At 54.8% G+C, this 25,129-nt stretch overlaps 1 protein-coding gene across 2 annotated transcripts in view; it reads right to left on the bottom strand.

Annotated features, from left to right (window-relative positions):
• PPA2 (inorganic pyrophosphatase 2) overlaps nt 1-25,129 on the bottom strand; it is a 114,779-nt gene that overhangs the window by 65,096 nt on the left and 24,554 nt on the right. For both annotated transcript variants that reach the window (XM_029076819.1, XM_029076820.1), the window contains one exon: nt 15,948-16,034. In XM_029076819.1, the coding sequence (XP_028932652.1) occupies nt 15,948-16,034 (87 nt within the window). The remainder of the gene's footprint in view (nt 1-15,947; nt 16,035-25,129) is intronic.

Below are 25,129 nucleotides of genomic sequence, written 5' to 3'. Positions count from 1 at the left end.
TTGGAGACAGATCACCTCTCTAGTTTGTTTCTACCTCTACGATCTGGGGATATGACATTTTACTCTCTGTTAAACCTATAATTCGACGACTTTATCAAAACCAGAGGCAGCGGACAACAGAGGGTGAACTAAATCCTCCACGAAGGGCGGTAATCCAAATTGCCTAATTTTCGAGGAAAGAAAATAGTTATTACGCAAACGACTCCAGAGTTTGTTGGGTTCGGGTCAGCCTGGAAAGGCATCGCCGTAACGACGGGGATTTGAGGAAAGGAGGGATTCCTTCGGTCGTCCCTCAAATCGTTGGCAGCTTTTCTCCCCCCGGAGAAGCCGGGATGCGCAGTGTTGTTCTGAAGGTGAGCGACGGATGGACCTTTCCCAGTCCCTCTCCATCACCCCGACCGTAAGCTCACCGTGGACAGGCAATCTGCCTGTTGACTGTGCCATCGCGCTCTCCCAAGTGCTTGGTCCAGTGCTCTGCACGGAGTAAGCGCTCAATCAATACGGCTGACCGAATGAACCAACGACCTGAGACCAGAGCCCGAAGCTGTCGTCGCTCTGGGCGGAGAGCTGAACGGCATTACTGTTTCTGAGACGGGAGGAACGAGCGCGGGGAAGAGTCGTCCCAAGGCCGGGGAGGAGCACGTCTGCCGGACAGTCGCAAGGACAGCTCGGGGCCAAAAGAGACGTTCTGGATTCCGTCTGGCACAGCCAGAGGGGCCAGAATCCTGCACGACGGGGAAGGCGATACTACTTCCCAATGTGAAACGCTGATTCGGTTGCAAATTCTACGTAAAGAGACACTGCGAGGCCAAGCCCGTGCCGGAAGAGCATCTGATAAACAGACCACTTCTGGCATGGAGAACAAAAGGTGGATTTCCCCAAACGTCCAAATGTAATCCTGCCTCTTACATCGGCGCAGCTTCGGAAGCCTTGCGGGTTCGAGGAACGCTGCGGACTCCAGCCCGCCCAACTCATCGACCCATTTCCCAAATCCGTAAAAATCCGCTCACTGAGAACCCTTTTCCATTCACTGTAAACTTCCTTCTCTATCCGTCGCCTCCCCTCCCGGCCGGCAATTTAGCCGCGCTTATCTGTGAAATCCATCCTCTCGAGACTTCCAACTGCATCATTTATTGTGACTTCGTTTAGCGTACGTTTATTTTATTTTTCCTGCCGAGCACTCCGGTTTTATGACATAAAGCTCGTTCCAATAAGGAGAGAGTCCCGATCGCAAATACCTAGTGAAGGGGTAACTGACACGGTTTAAAAATACACTGACGGTTGAAAACTGAAAAAATCAGACCGACGGACTGCGTCGTTAAAGCCCGCGGAAGCCATTTCTCCATGGCGGCTTTTTTCATTCAGCGTGGCCTGCCCCCCCCCCCCCCCCGGAATATCTCATAATCTACACAACTAGAAGAGATCTAGAAAAATCTGTCAAACGTCGGGAACTGTCCGAAGCTGAGACGAACAGCACCTGCTCTTCAAAATTTCAGCCACTCAGATAGTTGAGATTGAATACTTAAGGGCGCTCAAGGGGACCCGTACCTCGTCACACAGGTCTCCAGCCATCTACTAATTTCCAAGTTAGAGAAGGGCCCCGAGTTCCTGTTACACCTCCGTGTGCTGCGCCTCGTGGGACCTAAATGGAAATCTCCTCTGGCTCTTTTTTTTTCCTCCGGCGGTATCTGCCAAGCGCTTACCGCGTGCCGGCCACTACGCTAAGCGCTGGGGTCGACGGAAGGTTGGACACGGTCCCCGCCTCGCACGGGGCTCACAGCCTCAATCCCCATTTTGCGGACGAGGTGACGGACACGGAGAAGCGAAGCGAACTGTCCGAGGTCGCCCAGCAGACGGGCGGCAGAATCAGGATTTAGAACCCGGGGCCTCCGACTCCCAGGCCCCCGCTGGGCCCCGCCGCCCCGGGCTTTCCCCGACAACGCGTTTCTCCTACCGAATGCTCACGACGATTCCCGTTTCTCCGCTCCGTTGAGGAAAGCGGTCCAGTTAACTGCCCCTTTGAGAAGCAGGAGGTGAAGGTGCCTTTTTGTAAGTTTCAAGATATATATCGGGTGACGGGCAGCCGGCCAATGTTGACTGTTTGAGGCCCCAGGGTTCTACACTTGAGAACTTGGAATTTTAATTTCGCCCGCATCGCTGTCTCCCTCAGCCCCAGTTTAAGATTCGGGAAACCACGGGACCTCTAGGCTCCCAGGCTTTCCCCTTCTCTGGACGGGGCCTGCCCTTCCAGGCCTAGAAATGTTATTACCGTCCAGCCCACGCTCTTCCGGCCCCCGCACGAGCTCTTCCAGACCCGCACGAGCTCTTCCGGCCCGGTGGCGTGTCTCTCCATCCCTTCGAACGCCCTCTCCTACTGGCTGTCGCTGACCTAACGCCACCCGTGGAAGATTTTAAACCCTGCTAAACGATGATACTAATAACCGTGGTATTTCTTAAGTTGCCAGGCACTGTAATAGGCACTGGGAGAGACACGAGCAAATTGGGTCGGATACAATCCCAGTCCCACACGGGGCCCACGGTCTCAATCCCCGTTTTACAGACGGAGTAGCCGAGGCACGGAGAGGCGAACCGACTCGCCCGAGGCCACACGGCGGCCGAGAGGAGGAGCCGGGATCGGAACCCACGAACTTCCGACTCCCACACCCGTGCTCTATCCACTAGGCCACACCGTGCTACTCTTTCCTTCAGACCGGGGTCACCGACCAGCCATCCAAATGAACCTGACCACGCCATGGCCGTAAAGCCCGTAAAAACGCACCGTGGAAGTGGCGAGAAGAATCTGGGGTGTCATCGCCACTGAAGCCCACAAGGCCTGCCCCCTTTTTTTTTCCTTTTTAATGGTATTTGTTAACCACTCACTATGGGCCAGGCACCGCATTAAGCGCTGGGGTAGACACAAGCTAAGCGGATCGGACACAGTCCGTGTCCCACGTGGGGCTCGCGCTCTCAATCCCCATCTTACAGAGGAGGTAACCGAGGCACAGAGAAATGGATCGATCCACCCATCGCATTCACCGAGAGCCTGCCGGGTGCGGAGCACCGTACCGAGCGCTTCGGAGAGCACAACGGAATTAGCAGACACGGTCCCAGCCCGTGACGAGCTCACAGTCTGGAGGGGGAGACACGGTCAAACGAATAAATAGTGAATTTATAATAGATGATTTAAACGTAAGTACGTAAGTGCTGGGGGGTTGGGGGTGGGGCGAAAATCGAATGTCCAGAGGTCACGAGATGGAAGCGCACAGGCAGAAGGGACGGCGGGCGGGGGAAAGGAGGGCTTAAATCGGGGAAGGCCTCCTGGAGGAGATGCCGCCTTGACGGTGCTTCGAAGGTGGAGAGGGCGGCGGTCTGGCGGAAGGGGAGGGAGTTCCAGGTTAGGGGGAGGACGCGGGAGCTGGGTCGGCGGCGAGACCGAGCAGATCGGGGCACGGCGGTGGGAGAGGAGCAGAGTGCGTGGGCTGGGCGGGAGCAGGAAATCGGTGGGGTGAGGCGAGGAAGGACGGGGCGAGCTGACCGAAGGCTTCCGTGGGCCGTGGCGGTGGGCGGGCAGCCCCCGGACGTTCTCGGGGAGGCGGGGCTTCACGGATCCAACGTTTCCGTCGATAAACGATCCGACGTACGGGGCGGGGCGGGGAGAGGCGGCGGCCGGGACGTCAGAGGGAAGGCGGGTGCGGGAGTCGAGGCGGGATAGGATAAGTGGCAGCCGTGAGGACGGAGAGGGAAGGGTGGCTTTCAGCAACGCTGTGACGGTCGAACCGACGGAATCTGGTGACAGGCTGAATAAATACGGGGGTGGAATGAGAGAGAGGAGTTGAGGATGCTGCCAAGGCTACTGGCTCGTGAGACGGGGAGGACAGTGGTGTTGTCTCCAGGGACGGGAAAGACAAGAGGATGACGGGGCAGTGTTGTCTACAGGGTGACGGAGGCCCGGGGCAGTCATCATCATAATAATAATGCTACTCGTTGAGCGCTTACTACGCGCAGAGCACGGTTCTAAGCGCTGGGGGAGATACGGGGTCGTCGGGTTGTCCCACGTGAGGCTCACGGTCTTAATCCCCATTTTCCAGATGAGGTAACTGAGGCACAGAGAAGTGACTTGCCCACGGTCACACAGGTGACAAGCGGCAGGGCCGGCGGCTCCTCCGCTCTCGGCTCCTTCCACCGGCCCTTCCGCCGACCCCTCGCCCACGTCTGCCTCTTACCCGGAACACCCTCCCACTTCACATCCGACGACCGTCACTCTCTCCAACTTCCAAGTCTCGCTCGAGGCACATCTCCCCCAAGAAGCCTTCCCTGACTTAGCCCCCGGTTCCTCTTCTCCCGCTCCCTTCCGCGTCGCCCCGACTCGCTCCCTTTCTCCGATCCCTCCCCCCCGGCCCCACGCCACTTGCATATCTGTAATTTCATGATTTCTACTGATGTCCGTCTCCCCTTCTAGACTGTAAGCTTATTGTGGGCAGGGAAGGTCTGTTATACTGTTGTATCCTACTCGCCCAAGCACTCGATACAGTGCTCTGCACACAGTACGCTCTCGATACATGCAGTTCATCGACCGTTTCCCGGAGCCCGCGAGGGCCGGAGGGCAGCTGACAGATACCCCCTCCGACACTTCCGATACCCGCCCCCCTCTCCTCACCGCTTCCCCGACGTCCTCTCTCTCCCCCGGCCTCCCCGAACCGCCGGCCCGGCGACGCGCCTCGTCGGCTCAGTCCCCCCGATCCGACCCCGGCACCCTCCGCCTCCCGACTCTCCATCTTACCACACCACCTGGGGTGACCTGCGGCACTCCCAATCTTTGGAGAGCTCCCTCTCGACCTCGACCTATTTCCGTCCCATTCACTCCTCCTCTTCCTCCTCCTCCTCACCTCCACCGACACCTAGCCCTTTCCGAAAGAGCCACCCTCTCCCTGATTCCGGCGGGGGGGGGGGGGGTGGGCGTTCCCGTTCCTTGCCCCGCGTCATCACGACGACGACGATGACAGGAATATTTACCTCGTGCCGAACTACGATCCGAGCGCCGTACGAAACGCTGGAGTAGATACAAGCTCATCAGGTTGGACACGGTCCCCGTCCCACACGGGGATCACGGTCTAAGCTGCATCCGTCCCCTTCCGTCCCGCCCCTTCGATCCGAGCCCCCGCCGTGGGCTTCAACTACCAGCCGCAGCCATCCGTTGGAGAGCCGGCACGGCTCGGTGGCCAGCGCACGGGCCCGGGAGTGAGAAGGTTACGGGTTCTAATCCCGGCTCTGCCGCCGGTCCTCTCGTGTGACCTCGGACCGGTCACTTCACTTCTCTGGGCCTCGGTGACCTCATCTGGAAAATGGGGATTGAGACTGGGAGCCCCACGTGGGACAGGGACCGGGTCCAACCCCATCCGCTCGTATCCGCCCCGGCCCTTACGACAGTTCCTGACGCGCAGTAAGGGCTTAACAAATGACGACGTTGGCATCCGTTAAGCGCTTACTACGTGAAGAGCACCGTTCTAAGCGCTGGGGTAGATACAGGGTCATCAGGTCGTCCCACGTGAGGCTCACAGTTAATCCCCATTTTCCAGATGAGGTCACTGAGGCCCAGAGAAGTGAAGTGACTCGCCCACAGTCCCCCAGCTGACAGGCATGACCTCTGACTCCGAAGCCCAGGCTCTTTCCACCGAGCCACGCTGCTTCCATTATTATTATTATTACGGTTATTGTTATCATTCCCGGGCCCTGCTTCGGCTTTCCCGAATGACCTGGGCGCCTTTCTCTCCTCCTCTCCTCAACCGATCCCGGGGCACCTCAACACTGACACGGCTATTTCCGCTGACCACCCCCACACCGGCTACCCATCTCCTCTCGCTTCTCAACTCCACAGACCCTTCCCCGTTCTCCCCCACTTCACCCACACGCCAAGCTGGTCACATCGCTAGTCATTCTACCGTTTCTAACTTCAACTCCGAACCCGGGAAGCAGCGTGGCTCAGTGGAAAGACGCCGGGCTTGGGAGTCAGAGGTCGTGGGTTCGAATCCCGGCTCTGCCGCCCGGCGGCCGGGCGACCGTGGGCAAGTCGCCTCACTTCTCGGTGCCTCGGTTACCTCATCTGGAAAATGGGGATGAAGACGGTGAGCCTCACGTGGGACGACCTTCATTCATTCAATAGTATTTATTGAGCGCTTACTATGTGCACAGCACTGTACTAAGCGCTTGGAACGAACAAGTCGGCAACGGATAGAGACGGTCCCCGCCGTCTGACGGGCTCACGGTCCGATCGGGGGAGACGGACGGACGAGGACGACGGCGATAAATAGAGTCGAGGGGAAGAACGTCTCGTAAAAACCGATGGCGACTAAATAGAATCGAGGCGATGTACAATTCATTAACAAAATAAATAGGGTGACGGAAATATATACAGTCGAGCGGACGAGTACGGTGCCGAGGGGACGGGAAGGGAGAGGGGGAGGAGCAGAGGGAAAGGGGGAAAAGAGGGTTTAGCTGCGGACAGGTGAAGGGGGGGTGGCCGAGGGAGTAGAGGGAGAAGAGGAGCTCAGTCTGGGAAGGCCTCTCGGAGGAGGTGAGTTTCAAGTAGGGTTTTGAAGAGGGGAAGAGAATCAGTTTGGCGGAGGCGAGGAGGGAGGGCGTTCCGGGACCGCGGGAGGACGCGGCCCGGGGGTCGACGGCGGGACGGGCGAGACCGGGGGACGGCGAGGAGGTGGGCGGCGGAGGAGCGGAGCGTGCGGGGTGGGCGGTGGAGAGAGGGAAGGGAGGAGAGGTAGGAAGGGGCGAGGTGACGGAGAGCCTCGAAGCCTAGAGTGAGGAGTTTCTGTTCGGAGCGGAGGTCGATAGGCAACCGCTGGAGCTGTTTAAGAAGGGGAGTGACGTGCCCAGATCGTCTCTGCGGGAAGATGAGCCGGGCAGCGGAGTGAAGAATAGACCGGAGCGGGGCGAGAGAGGAGGAAGGGAGGTCAGAGAGAAGGCTGACACGGTAGTCTAGCCGGGATATAACGACAGCCTGTGGCAGTAAGGTGGCTGATTACCCTGTATCTGCCCTAGCGCTTAGAAGAGTGCTCTGCACATAGTAAGTGCTTAACAAATACCGACATTATTATTATTATTATTATTAAATACTGCTCTCTCACCATTCATCTACTAACCGGCCAGCTTACCCACACCCCTCTCCGCACAACTCACCCCCAGAGACCTCTAATCTTCAGAACTCTACCGCTCACCCCAAGCCGTCCCGCCTTCTCGAACGCCCCACTAAACCACCTTTCTCTGGATGCCCGGACCCACGACCTCGGCCTCACCCTCTCCGTCGCCCTCCTTTCCCTCTGTCCATCTCACGGCACGACCCCCAGCCCCGGGTCACCTCCGCAATGCCCTTCCTCCAATTCCGCGCTCGTTAACGGAAACCCAGGCGCCGGGATCGGCTCACCTCCGTCTGCCACAATTCGGCCTTCTCTCTCTCCCCCGGCAACATTCCTCCTTCAACCTCCACCGTCACGCCCGTTGGCATCGGCGTGGGATATCCGATATTCGTCTCACCCCCAGATCCGCGGCATTAATTTAATTGATGTTTAAATCATACATTACAAATGACTTATCCGTTCATACCGATTTCTGTCTCCCCCTCTAGACCGTGAGCTCGTTATAGGCAGGGACTGTCTCTATCTGTTGCCTATCCGTACATTCCAAGCGCTTAGTACAGTGCTCTGCACATAGTAAGCGCTCAATAAATACTACTGAATGAACGAATACGTCTACCAACTCTGTTACACTGTACTCGCACTGATTTCGGTGGTCTGCACACAGTAAGCGTTCAGTAAGTTCGATTGATGACTGACCGTTCCCGCCCCCTAATGATTCCAGACCATTATTCCCTCCCCCATGATACCCTTCACTCCACTTCTCCCTTGTCCCCGATAACCTCAGACTGCTGACAAAACTGAAGCCAGCGGGTAGGAGGTCCCTAAAGCCCCCCCACCCCCGTTCCCTTCCCAACTCCCTCCCACTCCTATATCACGCTCGGATCCCTCCCGGCCATCTCTCCGGAGCAGATCGTCTGGCCTGCTTTCAAAATTGATCCCAGATACCTGAGCGTCTTAACCCCGTACCCAAATTGCCTGCTCCTCCTCTTCTTCCCTCCCCGACCACTATCCTCTAACTGCTCGCTCTCTGACGGCTTCTTCCCTTGTGTCTTCAAACCTATTCCCACCGTCCCACGGCACCCACCAACTGTCGACGCCTTCTCTCTTCCACCGCTCCCATACGCACCGCCTTTCAACTCCCTTCTTGAGCCACAACAACTGGTTCTCGCCCCCTTCGGGCCACCGGAACGGCGTTCTCCAAGGTCGCCGACGACCTCCTCCTTGGCAAATATACCGGGTCCTACTCTACCCCAGTCGATCTTGACCTTCCTCGGAAACTGCGGACTTCTCCCTTCTCCTGGAGACGCTACCTAACCTGGGGTTCTCTGATCCCGTCGGCTCCCGGCTCTCCGACTGCTCCTTCTCGGTCCCCTTCGCCGGCTCCCCCTCTCCCCCTCTCCCTTACCCGTGGGGGTCCCGCGGGACTCTTTCCAGGTCCCTCTCTCTTCCCACTGTCCCTACACCCCCTCGGTTTCGGTTACCTCTTCTATGCAGACCGACTCCCAGATCTACTTTGGTACCCACCCTTTCCCTTCCCCTGCAATCTCACGTTTCACCCTGCCTCCGGGACATCTCAACGTGGATCCTAATGTCAGTATGACTGAAACCGAAGTCATCTTCCCTCCAAAATCCACCCCCATCACAGTTGACGACGTTCCCCCACCTTCCCCGTCTCTGAAGCCTGCCATCTTGGCATCGTCCTTGACTCCTTGCTCTTTTAACTCTCACGTTCGGTCTGTCTTTAAGTCCCGTCGGTCTTCCCTCCACGATATTTCCCCGATCCACCTCTTCCGCCCCATCCAAATCAATGACTGACGGCCTGACCCTGGCGCCCGTCATACCCACGACCAGATTACGGCTTCGGCCTCCTCGCCCGTCACCCTGCCTCCGGTCTCTCCTCTATCTGCACTTCGCTCTGCCAGAATCGTTTTCTAAAACGTTACTCTGAGCACTTCTCTCCACTCCTCGAAAAACTTGCAGTGATTATCCATTCGTCTCACTCTATCGAGCGGAAACGCCCGATCGTTCCGTTTAAGGCCCTCCATCAGTTCTCTCCTTGTTATCCACTCTGCTCCGACTGCACCCCAGCTCCCACTCTTCAATCCTCAAGCTGACCCATTCGCTGTGCCTCGCTGTCCTTTCCGTTGTCTCCGACCCCTTGCTCACAAAATCCTTTCTCCTGTCAAGAACTCCTCCCCCCGCCTTCGAATTCACAGACCGCGGCTCTCTCCGTCCTTAAATCCCTTCTGAAATTCCACTTTCTCCAGGAGGCTTTCCCTGATTATTTTTTCTCTCCGGATCATGCCCGCTCAACCACCACCTAGACACTTTTGCACCACCTCTACACACATGCACCCATACCAGCCGGAGTCTTTTGTACATTTCAAACTCCAATTCGCTTTCCACTTTCTTCTTCCTATTTGCATTTCACTTGGAGTCCGCCTTTCCTCGATCGTTTGTAAGCTCCCTGAGGACAGAATTCACGTCCTCTATCACGCTATCTCGAAAGTCTAGTCCAGTAAACTGACTGTAAACTCCATGTGGGCAAGGAATGGGTCTACTAACTCAATCGACGGTATTTATTGAGCGCTTACTGTGTGCAGAACACTGGAGTGAAAGCTTGGGAGAGAACAACACAACCCCGCCCACAATGGGTTTACCGTCTAGAGGGACCTTGGATTACTCTGCTACATCGTAGATATTGTATGATATTGTTCTACTGTACTATACTGTACCCTTGAGAAGCAGCGTAGCTCAGTGGAAAGAGCCCGGGCTTGGGAGTCAGAGGTCATGGGTTCCGATCCCGGCTCCGCCGCTTGTCAGCTGTGTGACTTTGGGCAAGTCACTTCACTTCTCTGTGCCTCAGTGACCTCATCTGGAAAATGGGGATTAAGACCGTGAGCCCCACGTGGGACAACCTGATCACCTTGTATCCCCCCCCCAGCGCTTAGAACAGTGCTCGGCACATAATAAGCACTTAACAAATACCATAATCGTTATTATCATTATTAATCTCAGCTCCGCCACTTGTCGGCTGTGTGACTTTGGGCGAGTCACTTAACTTCTCTGGGCCCCGGTTACCTCATCTGGAAAATGGGGATGAAGACTGTGAGCCCCACGTGGGACAACCTGCTCAGGACAGTGCTCGGCACATAGTAAGCCCTCAACAAAAACCATCGCTATTATTATTACTCTCCCAAGTTCACTGAACAGTGCTCCGCACAAAGTAAGCGCTCAATAAATGCTGCAGCTGCGCTTCCAGAACTCCTCTCTTGCCCCTTTCCCTTGCCAACGTGGCCCCCCCGGTCCTCAGAGGTGGGACCCCCCCGACAGGAAAACCACCAGCCACTGAGACTCACAAACTGCCCCCTTGACCCGGCAACTTATTTCAGCCTCTCATCCTCCTAGAGGAAAGTTCAGAGGCGAGAAGCCCCACCTATCCATTATTTCCTCCACTGATCTCCTGTTTGAAAAACTTCCCCTCACCTACCGATTCATCCTCCTTAATTAAAAGAAAAACTATCTAAAGATCCTAAGGGAGTTTACTGTTAATGGGACTGATCCATGGAAATCATTCCCACCCACCTTGCCCTCTTCCGCCTTCCCTACGTCGTTTCCTATTACAGCCCGGGATGGTCATTTTGCTTCTCTAACACCGATCTATTCCCTCAATCAATCGTCTATACTGAGCACCGTTCTAGGCACTAGGGAGAGTACAATATAATAGAGTTGGCAGACGTGGTCCCTGCCCGCAAGAAGCTGACAGGCTAGAGGGGGGAGAGAGACTTTAAAACAAATTACATTCATTCATTCAATCGTATTTATTGAGCGCTTATTTTGGGCAGAGCCCTGTACTAAGCGCTTGGAATGTACAATTCGGCAACAGAGAGAGACAATCCCTGCCCAACGACGGGCTCACAGTCAAAATGGGGGAGACAGACAGCGAAACAGGCGTCAATGCCATTAAAATAGATCAACAGCATCATAGATATATACACATCATCAGTAAAATAGGGTAATAAAGAATATATACAAATGTACACAAGCGCTGTGGGGAGGGGAAGGGGGTAGAGCAGAGGGAGGGAGTGGGGGAATGGGGAGGGGAGGAGGGGTAGGGGGAAAGGGAGGGCTCAGTCTGGGAAGGCCTCCAGGAGGAAGTGAGCTCTCAGTAGGGCTTTGAAGAGGGGAAGAGAGTTAGTCTGGCGGAGGCGAGGAGGGAGGGCGTTCCGGGACAGCGGGAGGACGTGGGCCCGGGGTCGACGGCGGGACAGGAGAGAAGGAGGCACCGTGAGGAGGTTGGCGGCAGAGGAGCGGAGCCTACGGGGTGGGCGGTGGAAAGAGAGAAGGGAGGTGAGGTAGGAGGGGGCGAGGGGATGGAGACCCTTGAAGCCTAGAGTGAGAAGTTTTTGTTTCGTGCGGAGGTTGACGGGCAACCACTGGAGGGTTTTGAGGAGGGGAGTGACATGCCCAGAGCGTTTCTGCAGGAAGATGAGCCGGGCAGCGGAGTGAAGTATAGCCTGGAGCGGGGAGAGACAGGAGGATGGGAGATCAGAGAGGAGGCTGATGCAATAATAATAAGTGGGGATATTAGGAGAACTTGAACCAGCAAGGGAGCAGTCTGGATGGAGAGGAAAGGGCGGATCTTGGCGATGTTGTGAAGGTGAGGCCGGCGGGTTTTGGTGACGGATTGGGTGTGTGGGGTGAATGAGAGAGCGGAGTCGAGGATGATATGCACGTAAGATATGTACGTAAGCGCTGCGGGGCTACGTGTAACACAGAAGGGACAAGGAGTAGAGGAAATGAGGGCTTAGTTGGGGAAGGCTTCTTGGAGATGTGGTTTAAATAAGGCTTTGAAGGTAAGGAGAGTGATGGTCTATCAGATATGAAGAGGCAGGAAGGTCCAGGCCAGAGGCGGGACGTGGGCGAGGGGTCAGTGGCGAGACAGAGGAAAACGAGGTAGGTCGGTTTTACAGCAACTAAGGGTCCGTGCTGAGTTGCAGTAGGAAATCGACGAGGAACGAGAGGAAGGGAGAGGGTGAGTGAGTGCTTTAAAGTCAACGGTAAGGAGTACCTCCATCTCGTCTCTCTCGCCACCAATCCCTAGCCCTCGTCCTGCGTCCGGCCTAGAACTCTCTCCCGCTTCATACCGGACAGACCGTCGCTCTCCTCAACTTCAAAGCCTTATTAAACTCACATCCCCTTCAAGAGACCTTCCCCAACTAAGCCTTCGTTTCCCCTATTCCGTCTCTGTCCACATCACCCTCGAACTTGGATTTGTACCCTTTAAGCACTCGATATTCACCCCCATCCTCAGCTCCACAGCCCTCAGATGCACAGCCGGAATTTACTTTAACATCCCTCTCCCCCTCCAGACCGTAAGCCCCTCGTGGGCAAGGATGATGCCTACCAACTCTATTTAAATAAGCGCTTAATAAAGACCACTGATTACAACATACACTTATTGCAGGGAAAAGATTAAGGCTTCTTCATCACGGTGAGGAAGAAGGGCTCCCCACCGGTTCAGGAGAAATCAATTACAGATTTCCAACACGCCCAGGCCGTTGGGGGTTGAGAAGGAAGGCGGGAAAGGAATCAAGGGGACAAATGACTTAACTGCCTACTCTCCTGGCCTGATTTTGGCCCCAGCTCGAAAAGGCCGTTGCTTGGCCGACTGAACTGCTGTTTTCACAGGTCGTGCGGGGCTAACGGGCAGAGCCGCATCTGCGGGGGACCCGAAGAGCCGGCGCCGTTCACGTTGAGCCGCTCATTAGGAGCGAAAGGTCTCCCTTTCCAGGTTGTGGCCCTGACTGCCCCCGCTCCACTCCAGTAGAGGAGGGCACCCCAGGGATTTCCGGCAGTAACCCCGAGGGGTGACCTTTGCGGGACCCCAGCAAGGCAGGGTGTTTCTTGAGGACAGAACCTCCCGGCGCCGTCTCTCCCCTAAATCTTGGAGCGGGCCCCAGCACCAGTGACCCGGACTGGTTACCGTGGGAGGAAACATTAGAGCGTTCTCCAGGATGCTTACGAATACGTCTCGGGGGGGGGGGACATTTAAATGTTATATATCATAAGGCAACATAATTAATCATAAATCCTCAGGCAGGCTCCACGGAGCAGTTTTAGTGCTCAACGAGTGTCCGTCTGGTGTAACGTCACATACTGAGCGCTTGGAAAGTATGAAAAAATAAAAAGACAAGTGATGTTTCCCGCCCACAGGAGCCTACCTTCTCGCCGGGGAGACGAACACACAAATGGTTACAACTAGAACAGTCAAAGGAATAACAACATACAAACGAACAAGCACATAAGGCACGCGTTCTGAGGAAGGGAACGAATAAGTTCCGACGGGCTGGAGGAGACCGACGGGTTTCTACGACTCAGAGTATCGGGACCTGATCGGGAGAGAGGAGGGATTTTAGGAGGACTTTGAAAGTGGGGGAAAAAAAAAGAGTTGGAGGGGAGAAAGTTCCCGGGTTGGGGAACAGCACTGAGCGGGAGACTGAGGCGAGAGAGTTGTCCGTGGGTGGCTTGGAGGGAATGAAGTTAGCAAGCTGGGGAACAGAGGGGGTAGAGTGGAGGTGTTCATTCATTTATTCATTCAACTGTACTTACTGAGCGCTTACCGGGTGCAGGGCCCTGTACTAAGCGGGTTGTACAGTACAATATGGCAATTAAGTACAAAACGGCAATTAAGAGAGACGATCCCTGGCCGCCGCGAACTCCCAGTCTACGGCGGTGGGGGGAGAACGGACATCGGTACAAGTAAACGGGCAAGGCAGGGCCAGCTACTGAAAGCCTTGACACTAAAAATCCGTGAGGAGCTCCTACTGGATGTGGAGGAACACGGGAAGCCCGGAGAGAGTTCTGTGGAGAGGAAGGATGGGGGCCAAGCGACAACGAAAGATGATCAACCGTGACGCAGTGGGAAGTACGGGTTCCTGAACCACTCGCTCTCCCACGAAAACTTCCACTCTTTCAAACATACCACATGTGTGTTTCGGCTCTCTCGACTCCGCTGCACCATCCGGCTACTCTCCCATCCCTCTCCTGACCGTTCCTCGTCGTTCCCGTACACCGCTTCCCCTTCCTCTCGACCGACTCCCTTCGTCCAGCCTGCCCATCCGCCTAACCCCTCCGGGCACAGTCCCCTCTGCTCCACGGAAACTGCTCTCCCTAAAGTCGCTAATGACCTCCTCCTTGCAAATCTAACGTACTCTTTTCCGCCTCGATCCTCTTCGACCTCTCAGCTGCCTCTTGCACTGTCTTCTACTTGTGCCCCTCCCGCCTCTCCGGCTGCTCCTCTTTCGCGGGCTCCTCCTCCGCCTCCCGTTCCCTCAGAGCTCAGTTCTGGGTCCCCTGCTATTTTCTATAAACATCCACTCCCCTGGCTAGCTCATCTGCTGGTACTTTCCCGAGCACTCGGTACAGGGCTCTGCACCCAGCTGAGTGCTCAGTAAATACGACTGACCGGCTACGGTTTCGACAACCACCGCTATCCGGATGGCTCCCGGATCCAGCCCCTCCTTCTCACATTGGCCCGACTCCAGGCATCGCTATATGGCCAACGCCTCAAACGTAACATGATTAAAACTGAACTGCTCATCTCCCTGCCCCCGAATCCTCTCTCCCCATTAACTTTCCCAGGACAGTTGACGACGTCACCATCCTCGATCTCCCAAGCTCGCAGACCCGGCATTAAGCTCGGCTCGCCTCTCACTTTCAATCATCCGGTGGGTCACCAGATCCTGTCATTCTACCTTCACGGCATCTCCAGGTTCCACCCCTCCTTCTCCATCCGAACTGTCACGACGCTGGACCAGACACTTGACCTTTAGCAACTCGACGACTGCTTCGACCTCCTTGCAGATCTCCCTGCTCTCTACCCCTCCCCCTTTCTATTCCATACTTCGCTCCGCTGCCCGGCTCATTTTTCATTTTCTCTAAAACACCACGTGGCACATTTCTCCCCACTTCTCAAAATCCTCCAGTGGCTACCTCCTCCTCTTTACATCGTTCCTCTGCCTGTTCACTTGGGCGTTTCGATATCGACCCTCCCCCAGCCGTCTATCCACATCTGTGATTTATTTTAATGCTTGTCTCCTCGAATCTGTAAACTCCTTGTAGGCAGGGATCGTGTCTTCCTACTACTGTAAGGTGTTCTCCTAACAGTACTCTGCACTTAGCTAGCACTCAATAAATACCACTGAGTGATAATAGGCGGAAAGACCTGATTTAGGCCACTGTCAGTTCCCGTTCAGAAACTCCCCAGTCTACACAGAGCCGTGGCTTTCCTTGCAGCTACGAAAATCGGGATGCGGGGGAAGGGGTGGAAGGGCGGTAGGGGGGACAGGTGGATGGGCAGACTGGACGATGGCTTCGCCTCCACATCCCCCTCGCGGCAGTGCCCCAAACGGGAAAGTTCGGCCTCCTTAAGGAATGAGAAAGCGATCATTCCCAATATCACCTGCAACCCGGAACAGTTTCCGCCACGGGAGAATCTGGCATAACAAGGTACTCGCTCCAGTGGGTTCCTAACCCAAAAGCCTCAGGCCTCGACACACGCGGTGTGAAACGCATCACCCGTAGACGTAGCTGAAGCGTCCTCTCGTGTTCCCGGATGGCTTTTCGGAAAAACAACACACATAAACTTACTGCATGAGTTTTCGGGCAGGGCACTCTGCTCTCAACAGCCAGATGAGCTTTTTAGAATTTATGACTTTCAAAACCACCCTTCCAACTCTCATCTTTGGCATCAATACATCAACAATAATGTGAAAATGGTCCTTTCGGACAGAGACGTACCTTTGAGCCTATTTCACAGACATCAATAGGATCATTATCCCCGCAGCAGGCGGTGTTGTGATCTTTGTGGTGGGGATCTTCCCAAGTCTATAACAACAACAAAAAAAGAAGTTCAGATTCTCCGATACCCTCCCGCTACATCTCTTTATTTCACTCTTACCGTTTAACCATTAAGTTTGACAGACACCCATAATCCCAAAGGGAAAGTTCTCCTCAGACCCGCTCAAGGCCAACACGGCAGAAGGCCTCCGAGACTCGACGACTCAAAGAGAATCTGTATTTATCCGTCCTTGTTTCCCGCCCCTCAGATATAAAGTAATCATAATTACGGCGTTCGTTAAGCACGTACCGTGCGCCAAGCACCGTTCTAAGTGCTAGGGTAGATAGAAGGCAATAAGGTCGGACACAGTCCCTGCTCCACGCGGAAGAGGGATTTAATCCCCATTTTACAGATGAGGATTCTGAGACGCAGAGAGGTGACTTGCCCAAGACCACACACAGCAGACAAGCGATGGAGCCAGGACTAGAACCCAGGTCCTCTGACTCGCAGGCTTGCTCTTTCTGCTTCTCACGCTTCTTTATCTAAGAAATCAAACAACTCAAAGTGGGATGAGATCCCCGACACCCACTTCTTCCCGGCTCGGTCAGTGACTGAACTTAAGGTCTCTCTCTCTCTCTCTCAGGGTTTTGATTCTTCAATTCTGTCTCCTGCTGCCTGCCAAGATTTGTACCTGAGTCACTCCTGCGGTCACCACGCCGGCTGAGCTGCCACGGTATCAGGGCTGGAGCAAATGTCATCTCTTTAGGAGGACTTTTTCAAAGTTTACTGGTGAAACCCAATTTTCTTTACACTAACACGGAAGGAACAATTGCTTTTCTGCCTCGTTTTATTCTATTCACGGACGCCCTCTTCCTTCCCCCCACCGGAGAGGTCCAGAAGCTCTTGGGTTATTCTTGAATGCTTTCGCCTAAAAGAGTACGCAAGATTCCATTCTCTTAGCCACCAAAGAGAAACTGACATCCCAAAATAGCATTTTTTGCAGAACTGGACAAAAACGGCAACTTACACCGAAAAGCTCAAGGAATGGTGTACTCAAGATTGCCAAAAAGATCCAGTTTGAGTGTAATGCTCCGTTCAACTGGGCCAGATCTCAAGAATTGCATATCATCCTTCAAATGTAAACAACTAGAGGGCACACGATGAGTTGTGGCGACGCTCCGAGCAACACCTAGCAGGTTGTGAAGGCTCGGAACACACCGAACGAAAGTCATTCCACCTCATCCCCAACCCAACGTTCTTCCTTCTGTTCTACTCACAGCCTCCACCCGGGAGAAGAGTCGATCCAAGAAATGCTGCTCCCCCCCGACAAGCTCCCAATCTCTCGGACATTTTATGTGACCACGTGGCCCACAGAGCGGAGATTTTCCTTCGGAGATCCCCTCTGGGGCTCCCTTTCTTTAATCCCGCTCCAGGCGAAATGAAGGTGGCCCCGTGCCAAGACAGCGCCTCTAGCCCTCCGGCTTACGTGACGTGCCCGGCCGGGGATTGGCGGATGAAGAGGAGAAATTCTCAGGTGGCCATCTGAGCTATTTTCTGCTCAACTCCTGCGATTTCAGGGATTCTCCTCCTCGGATCCGGACGACTGACGAACCGCCCGCGGAAGAGGGCACGGGCGGAGAAAATGGGGCATTCAACGGCTCGGTGAGCGCACGCTCTAGTGGAGAAGGCCGACGGACTCTTCTTCTCTTTGGATTTGTTAAGCAATTCTTATGGGACCGACACTGTGCCAAGCACTGGGACGGACACGGGATAATCGGGTTGGACACAGTCCGAGGCCCACGTGGGGCTCACGGTCTGGATCCCCATTTTAGAGATGATTTTAATGGAGGCGCAGAGCAGTGAAGGGAATTGCCCAAAGTCACGCAGCAAACCGTGATCTGAAAATTAGATCTGTCGCACTGCGTGAACTAGAAGGCTGCAGAAGATCTCCAAAAAAAAGGAGATTCCAAATCCTCTCAAGTTTTACAACGTAGATTAGCTTCCCACACTGAAGCGACGGGATCCTAACGGTCTGGAGCATCCTGACCCTCCCTCCCTGGGAGATAATTATAACGTCGGAATTTGTTAAGCGCTTACTATGTGCCCAGCACTGTTCTAAGCGCTGGGGTAGATACAGGGTAATCAGTTTGTCCCACGTGAGGCTCACAGGTAATCCCCATTTTCCAGATGAGAGAACTGAGGCACAGAGAAGTGAAGTGACTTGCCCACAGTCACACAGCTGGCAGAGCCGGGAATCGAACCCATGATCTCTGACTCCCGAGCCCATTCTCTTTCCACTGAGCCACGCTGCTTCTCTATAGGGAGAGTCTCTAGCTTCTACTCTCTCGTTTACCTTCTTTGCCAAAGGTTCTTCTTCCTTTGGTCTTCCTTCCCCTTCTCTTTATCCTCCTGCTCCCCCCTACTCTCGATTTAATTCTGCATATAATAACCCCGTCCTCTTTTGGGGTTGCACAAATTAGGCAAAAAGTGGGGCAAACAGGCAGGTGAATATGGAAATTCTCCTCCGTGGCTTAGTGGAAAGAGCCCGGTCTTGGGAGTCAGAGGACGTGGATTCTAATCCCCACTCCGCCATTTGTCACTGTGTGACCTTGGGCAAGCCGCTTAACCTCTCTGTGCCTCAGTTACCTCATCCTTAAAACGGGGATGAAGACTGTGAGCCCCACGTGGGACCATTTGATTACCTTGTATCTACCCCAGCGCTGAGAACAGTGCTTGGCGAATAGGAAGCGCTTCACAAATACCATAATTATTATGATTATCGCCTCCTGAAATACTCCCGTACACACTCTCGATAGATTAGATGGTTCACTGATCTTCAGGGAAGAGAGGCGAGAGGGCTGGCAAGAAACCCAAGCAACAGAAAGGGTAGTGAGCGTATTATTAAGCGCTTACTCTGTGCAAAGCACCGTGTTCAGCCCTGGGAAACGATCCAGAGGTTCTGCAGTATAGTGGTTATCGCATCTGTCTCGTACGTGAAGAGGCTCCGGGTTGAAACCAGTTGGAAACGTACCAGTATATTGAGATGCGTCACGGCCTAGTGGAGAGATCGAGGGCCAGGGAGTCAGAGAACCTGGATCCTAATCCCGGTTCTGCCACTTGTCTTGGCCACGCCACTCAACCTCTCTGTGCCTCGGTTTCTTCGGCTGTAAAACGGGAATGCGATACCTGTTTCCCTCCCCCTTAGACTGGAAGCCCCGTGTCAAGACAGGGAGGGTGTTTGACTTGATCTTCTTGTATCTACCCAACTTTTCAGTACAGAGCTTGGCACATGATGAGTGCCTATCAAACACCACAATGATTATTTCTACTATTACCAGAGGTGGGAATCAGACAAGGAACTTGAACCTCAAGGGGCTTATGATCTGAGACTCAACTGAAGAGGCAGACTCGCACGGACTCGTGAGGAGCGACACAACAGTAGAACACTAAAGCAACAGAAACGACAAGGACAAATAGCCAAAATAAGAAAAAACATCAGCAGCTAGAGAGCAGAATTTCAGGCTCCGCGGGCTCAGAGTTCAGGGTACAAGCTCAGCCCCAGCCAACCACGTCCACGGCCTTCCCAGGGTTTTGGAAGGAGCCTCACGTCGACGGTGTTTTTCTCTTTCCCGCTGGGGCACTGGAAGGCGGGATGAAGGATGGAGTCCCCTCAACGGTGTGGAGGAGAGCAGGGAGGAAGCCAGGTGTCCGACAGAAGGCGACCCCCCGGCCCCCGAGCTCTCAGAGTCCAGCACGCTTCTCCGGCCCGGAATTCTCCAAGACTGACCTCTCTTCCCGTTTCCCTGGAAGGCTCCTTCTCCCCTTCCCCTAGTACTTCTCTGAGGGAGCAGAGCAGAAGTTCTCACGTGCACAAGAGTTTGCTAACCAACAACCTTTCTACACAAGGCTATGAACTGAGACGACGGTGAGGATTAAAATGGTGAATCCGAGAGCCACCAGAGACCTCTTAAACCCTCCCGTGACGGAGAGAGAGTCCTCTGAACGCTTGCTCACGGGCACACGGCTTTGTGAATTAAGCGGCACGTGGAGCAGAATTAAGCCCGGAAACACCAAATATAACTCGCGGCCAAACCGGGGCGCCCCCCTTGTAGCTAATGCAGGAGATGCGCTACACACCGATGCATAACGAATTAATTGATGCATAGCGCACGGTACTAATGCACTGTGGATCTGGAGAGCTGCCGGTTTCAGAGAATGACAAGACGTTGGTGAATGCAACGCCAACGGAAAAACTCCTCCTTAAACAGCATTTCGCTGCTTGAGCATTCCTCTAAGCACGGTTGGCTTGGAAACCGCTCTGTCCAGATTTCTTTATATTAGAGGCCAAATCACAGAAGAGCGGCAAAACACAGAACCGACTGGAGATGAACCGATTTAAGGAAGGCACACGGACATTAGGCTCCCCAGACGGACCTAGGGAATAAATGCGTTTGACGAGAAACACGGGTCCGGCTCGCTTGACGGCGGTATCCACGAGTGAGAGCTCCCTTTCCAGGTGAGCCCATCCGCTGCTCTCAACGCTTAGGTTACAGGGTGGAGCCATTTCTTACAACGGCGCGTCAACATGGGCCCCTTTTAAGGGCTGCCAGGCTACTGATTATTATTACGGTCCGGTGCCGTCGAGTTGTTTCCGATTCCCAGCGACTCCACGGATACGCTTTCTCCAGAACGTCCCATCCCCTGCCACGATCCACCACTCTCCTAACGGTTTTTCCGTTACCGTCGCTAGGGTCTCTATCCATCTAGCTGTCGGTCTGCCTCTCCCTAGTTTTCCCTGGACTTTTCCTAGCATGAGTATCTTCCCCAGAAAATCAGTCCTCCTGATGACGTGTCCAAAATACGCCGATCTAAGTCCCCTGGCCTTCCAAAGAAAGCTTAATCTGCTCCAAAATCCATTTCAAATATGTCTGTTTGTTGTTATAGTGTACTCTCCCAAGCTCTTCGCACACTGTGAGCGCACAGTAAATAAGACTGAATGAATCAATGAAATGGAGGAAAATCCTACCTTGCTTTTTAAGGGGAAGCTGGAGGGAGGTTGGCCTTATCTTCGCCAACTATCGCAGCGAAAACTGCGAATGACCGAACGGACCATTAGCAGGCCGAGCAGTACGACACGCCTGAATTGGTGCAAGAGTCCTGCGTCGTGGGCCGAAAATCTAGCGGCTAACGGTCACGCGCCTCGAACTCTTATTTTCTCGACAAAATTCAAACCTCCGTCGTCGAAAAACCAATGGCAAGAAAATCCACCTCCGCGTTAAGGCCGAGGCTGGGGAAGAGGACGGCCGAACGGAAAGGCAGGGACAAGGTGAAGGACTGAGATGAGGAGAAAGTTACACGTTGAGGAAAGACTTATTGATATACCTAGATTTTGAGAATCGGTTTAACTTTTTAGAACGGTAGTACGAGGGAGAGCATTTAAGCACTTACCGTGTGCCAAGCACTAGGTGTTGGGAGAGAATACACAGGTGGGAATTAGACACAGTCCAATGGGGACCTCGCGATCTATGAGTGTAAGCGGGGCCCGGAGGCAGACGTCAGAAATGATGGAACATTAAATTAGAAGGCGGATAACCGTACAAACCTTGAGCAAAATCCACAGGGTCCTGTGGCTAGAGGAGCACCACGCCCGAGAAGCAGCGTGGAAAGAGCCCGGTCCTAGGAGTCAGAGGACCTGGCTTCTAATCCCTGCTCCGCCACTTGCCTGCTGGGTGACCTTGGACAAGTCACTTCTTCGGCTTTTGGTTTCTCCAGGTGTGAAATGGGATTAAATACCCGTTCTCCCGACTGCTTAGACAGGGAGCCCCATGTGGGATAGGGACTGTGTCCACTCTCATCCGGTATTTAGAACAGGGCTTGACACGTGGTAAGAGCTTAACAAATTCCAAGCGTTTAGTACAGTGCTCTGCACGCAGTGAGCGCTCAATAAATACTATTGAATGAATGAACAAATGCCCCACGGTTATCATTATTACTCCTTGAGAGTCTTTATTATTCCTTGAGAAGCAGACGGGCCTAGCGGATGGAGCCCGGGACTGAGACTCAGAAGGACCTGGATGCTATTCCGGCTCCACCGCTCGTCTGCTGGGAGACCTTGGGCAAGCCACTTCAGTTCTCCGTGCCTCAGTTACCTCACCTGTAAAATGGGGGATATGTCCGAGAGCCCCACGCGGGGCACGGACCTTCTCCAACCTCATTAGCTTGCATTTACCCCGGCGCTTAGAACAGTGCCTGGCAAATAATAAGTGCTTAACAAATACCTTAAAAAAAAAAAAAAGAGAGACTCAGAGTTGAGGAAAAACAGTAGCCGCAGTGACCGATACAGCAGCCAACGGTCTTTCCCGGGCTCTGTGGAAGCCTCAGGCCGGGGGAGGCGGAAGGCAGGACGGGACGGAGTCATCTCGGCGGCGCGGAGGGGGAGGGCAGACGCCGGCTCCCGGGGAGTCGGAGAGTCGGATGCTGGCGGAGTCAACCCCTTACCGCTTCCAAGTGGAGTCCTTTGGCCAAGCTCCGCTTGTCAGCTACACTCAAGACTCCATCCCGGCCCCGTGGAGCCGTTCGCCACAGTCCTTCGAAATAACCGAAAGCTGTCAGATGGAAACCTCACTTTTGACAATCCAGTGACCTGCCCCGAGAGTCCGCTCCGCCTCTCTCGGATTTTTTTTTTTTCTTTCTGGCCTCCTCACCTTCAGGATCTTCCCGTAGAGTCGGCTCCTTTTAAGTTGATTTCCACGCCTAGCCCCCGCTGGTGGGCGTTCATTCTTTCGGAAACGAAGGCTGTGGATAACTGCCACACGCCCTCCAATATCATGGCAGAAAAGGGTCTTTCAAGTTGAAATATCTTCCTGTGGAGGGAGGAGCTGAGGAGCGGTGGAGGCTTAAAAATGTAAAGCCGTGAAGATTTTCCCATCTTCCCCCTCAGAGCCCCAACTCATCTCTGCCATCCGCCCAAACCGCCACTCCTTTCCCAGGCTCGGATTCTAGCGACCCCAAGGGTGGCCGAACCACCTGTCGTTTCCTGAACTGGGATAAACATTCTCATTCCTTCCCGGAGACCATATCGGACTGCCCGTTTCTTCTCCTAGAAGGCGTCCACGTGGGTGGCCCGTTGCTACACAAGACAGTCTAATCTTCCACAGATAACTTTTTTTTTCCTCTATTTTCTTTTCCGGTCAGTGTTTATTCTGCATGTGCAGCTGTCCCTAAGGCTTAGTCGTCCGCTAAAGAGTATCTTGTAATTCCATACAAGACTGGAAAAGAAAAAAGCGAGCGTCCAGACAGATGGAGGGTTCCGACGGCTCAAGTGAACATAAAAGCAGCTGCTCCTCCGCCTAACGATTCTTGTTATACTCTGGCACACGTCTCTTCGGTTCATTTTACTGCTTGGGGAGCAGTCGTCTTACACCGAGGAGGCGAAGGAAGGGGGGGATAGGACCGGGACAGACGGGGTAGGGAGAAAAACGCCTTCCGCCCCCCGCCACTCCCTACCCAGCTCGAAAGGCTACTTCGCCCCGGATTTTCTTCTTCTCTACCTCTCTTCCACTCTCATTTCATAAACACGGGACAGCACCGAGTCAGCGAGCACGGCAATTAAGCCTCAGCGGAATCGACTCGGGGAAAATGAATTCGGTCCGAGGGAAAGACACCGCTCGGAAAAGATGTGACCGTCTATCCTCCCTCGGTCGAACCGAAATAGTCTACCGACGGAGGATCCGGATCAAGACGCGCCTAGGTCCCGCGTGATAGGCGACGTCATTCCGTCCCACGCCCCGCCCTGTCGGCCCAGCCAAAATTGCTCTACCACCGCCCCGCCCCTCCTCCTCCCCCCGGCTCCCGTCCTTCGATGTCCATCGACCGATACATCATTCAAGGGGGTCTGCAAGGCCGACCGGACGCAGGGCTCCACCGGACTCCCGCGGCGAGTGGGAGGGGGCTGCCCCTCCGTACCAGGGAGCGGGCCGGGCATCGGACGGCCTCCCCGCCGGCGGCCGGGTCTAGTCCGTCTCCCCCCACCGGCTCCTGGCACGGCCCCGTCCCGTCCCCGAGGTGGCGGGGAGAACTTCGGTCTCTGCTGCCATCTCGTGGGCGTCTGCCAAGGGAAACCGAGCCACGCCGAGGGGAACGGGGAAGGTCTGCGCAGTCCGCAGTCCCGGGTAGATGGGACTTTGGCCGGCGGACGAGGAGTTCGGGGGGTCTGAGCGTCGGCTCTCGTGCCGGCGGGCACGCCGAATCACCGGCTCCAACCGTTACTCTGACCGCGGGGCAGGACGGCAAGGGGGCGCGAGAGAGCGAGACCCGGCCCCGTCCCCGCTGGCAGGAGCCGAGACCACCGCGCTCGTCCTCTCTGCCCCCCCGCCAGGGGCTTCCATCGTCCACCCGCCTCGGATTTCGCCGGGACCCAGCGGGGGGAGGGGAGGAACGTCACCCACCGCCCACCCCCAGCTTGCCCCCCAACCGACGCCGAGCTACTTAAAGGACGGCATTCCCTTAGAGAGGTGGCCACGCCGGCCTCTAGGACCCGAGCGGACAGCAGGCTGCTTGGGGTGGGCCGCCGAGGACGGCGGGCTTGTGAGGTGGCCGGCTGGGGAAGGTCTGGTTCGGGAGCTGTCGTACCGGCCGCCATGTTGGCTAGTCGGGTGGCTTGCGATGGCCATCGCTTACGCTTGACAGAAGCATGGCGAAACAGCCCCGAAGAGCGACTATACAGGGAAGCAGCGTCGTGCAGAGGAATGACCAAGGGCTTGGGAAACAGAGGACCTGGCTTCTAATCCCAGCTCTTCTGCGTACCTGCCGTGTGACCTCGGGAAAATCCCTTAACCTTTCTGTGCCTCAGTTCCCTCAGACACAAAGAGGGGATTCAATACCTGTTCTCCCTCCTACTTAGACTGTGAGCCCCACGTGGAACCTGATTATCTCGTCTCCACCCCAGTGCTCAGTACAGAGCCTGGCACACAGTAAGCGCTTAACGAATACCGCGAGTAGCACAGCGATCATTTTACGCTCTGACGTTTCGGAAAACGTCGAACCCCTGACTGAATTAGGTGGGAACGGATAAACCCACTGCTAAGAACCGATTCCGTCAATGCGGTGAGACAGTGCATAAAAAAATTCCAAATGTGCAAAC

The sequence above is a fragment of the Ornithorhynchus anatinus genome, chromosome 12, assembly GCF_004115215.2.
Source record: "Ornithorhynchus anatinus isolate Pmale09 chromosome 12, mOrnAna1.pri.v4, whole genome shotgun sequence".
Lineage (NCBI taxonomy): Eukaryota > Metazoa > Chordata > Mammalia > Monotremata > Ornithorhynchidae > Ornithorhynchus > Ornithorhynchus anatinus.
Note: the sequence above shows the minus strand (reverse complement) of the source record. Positions and strands in the feature narration are given on the sequence as shown.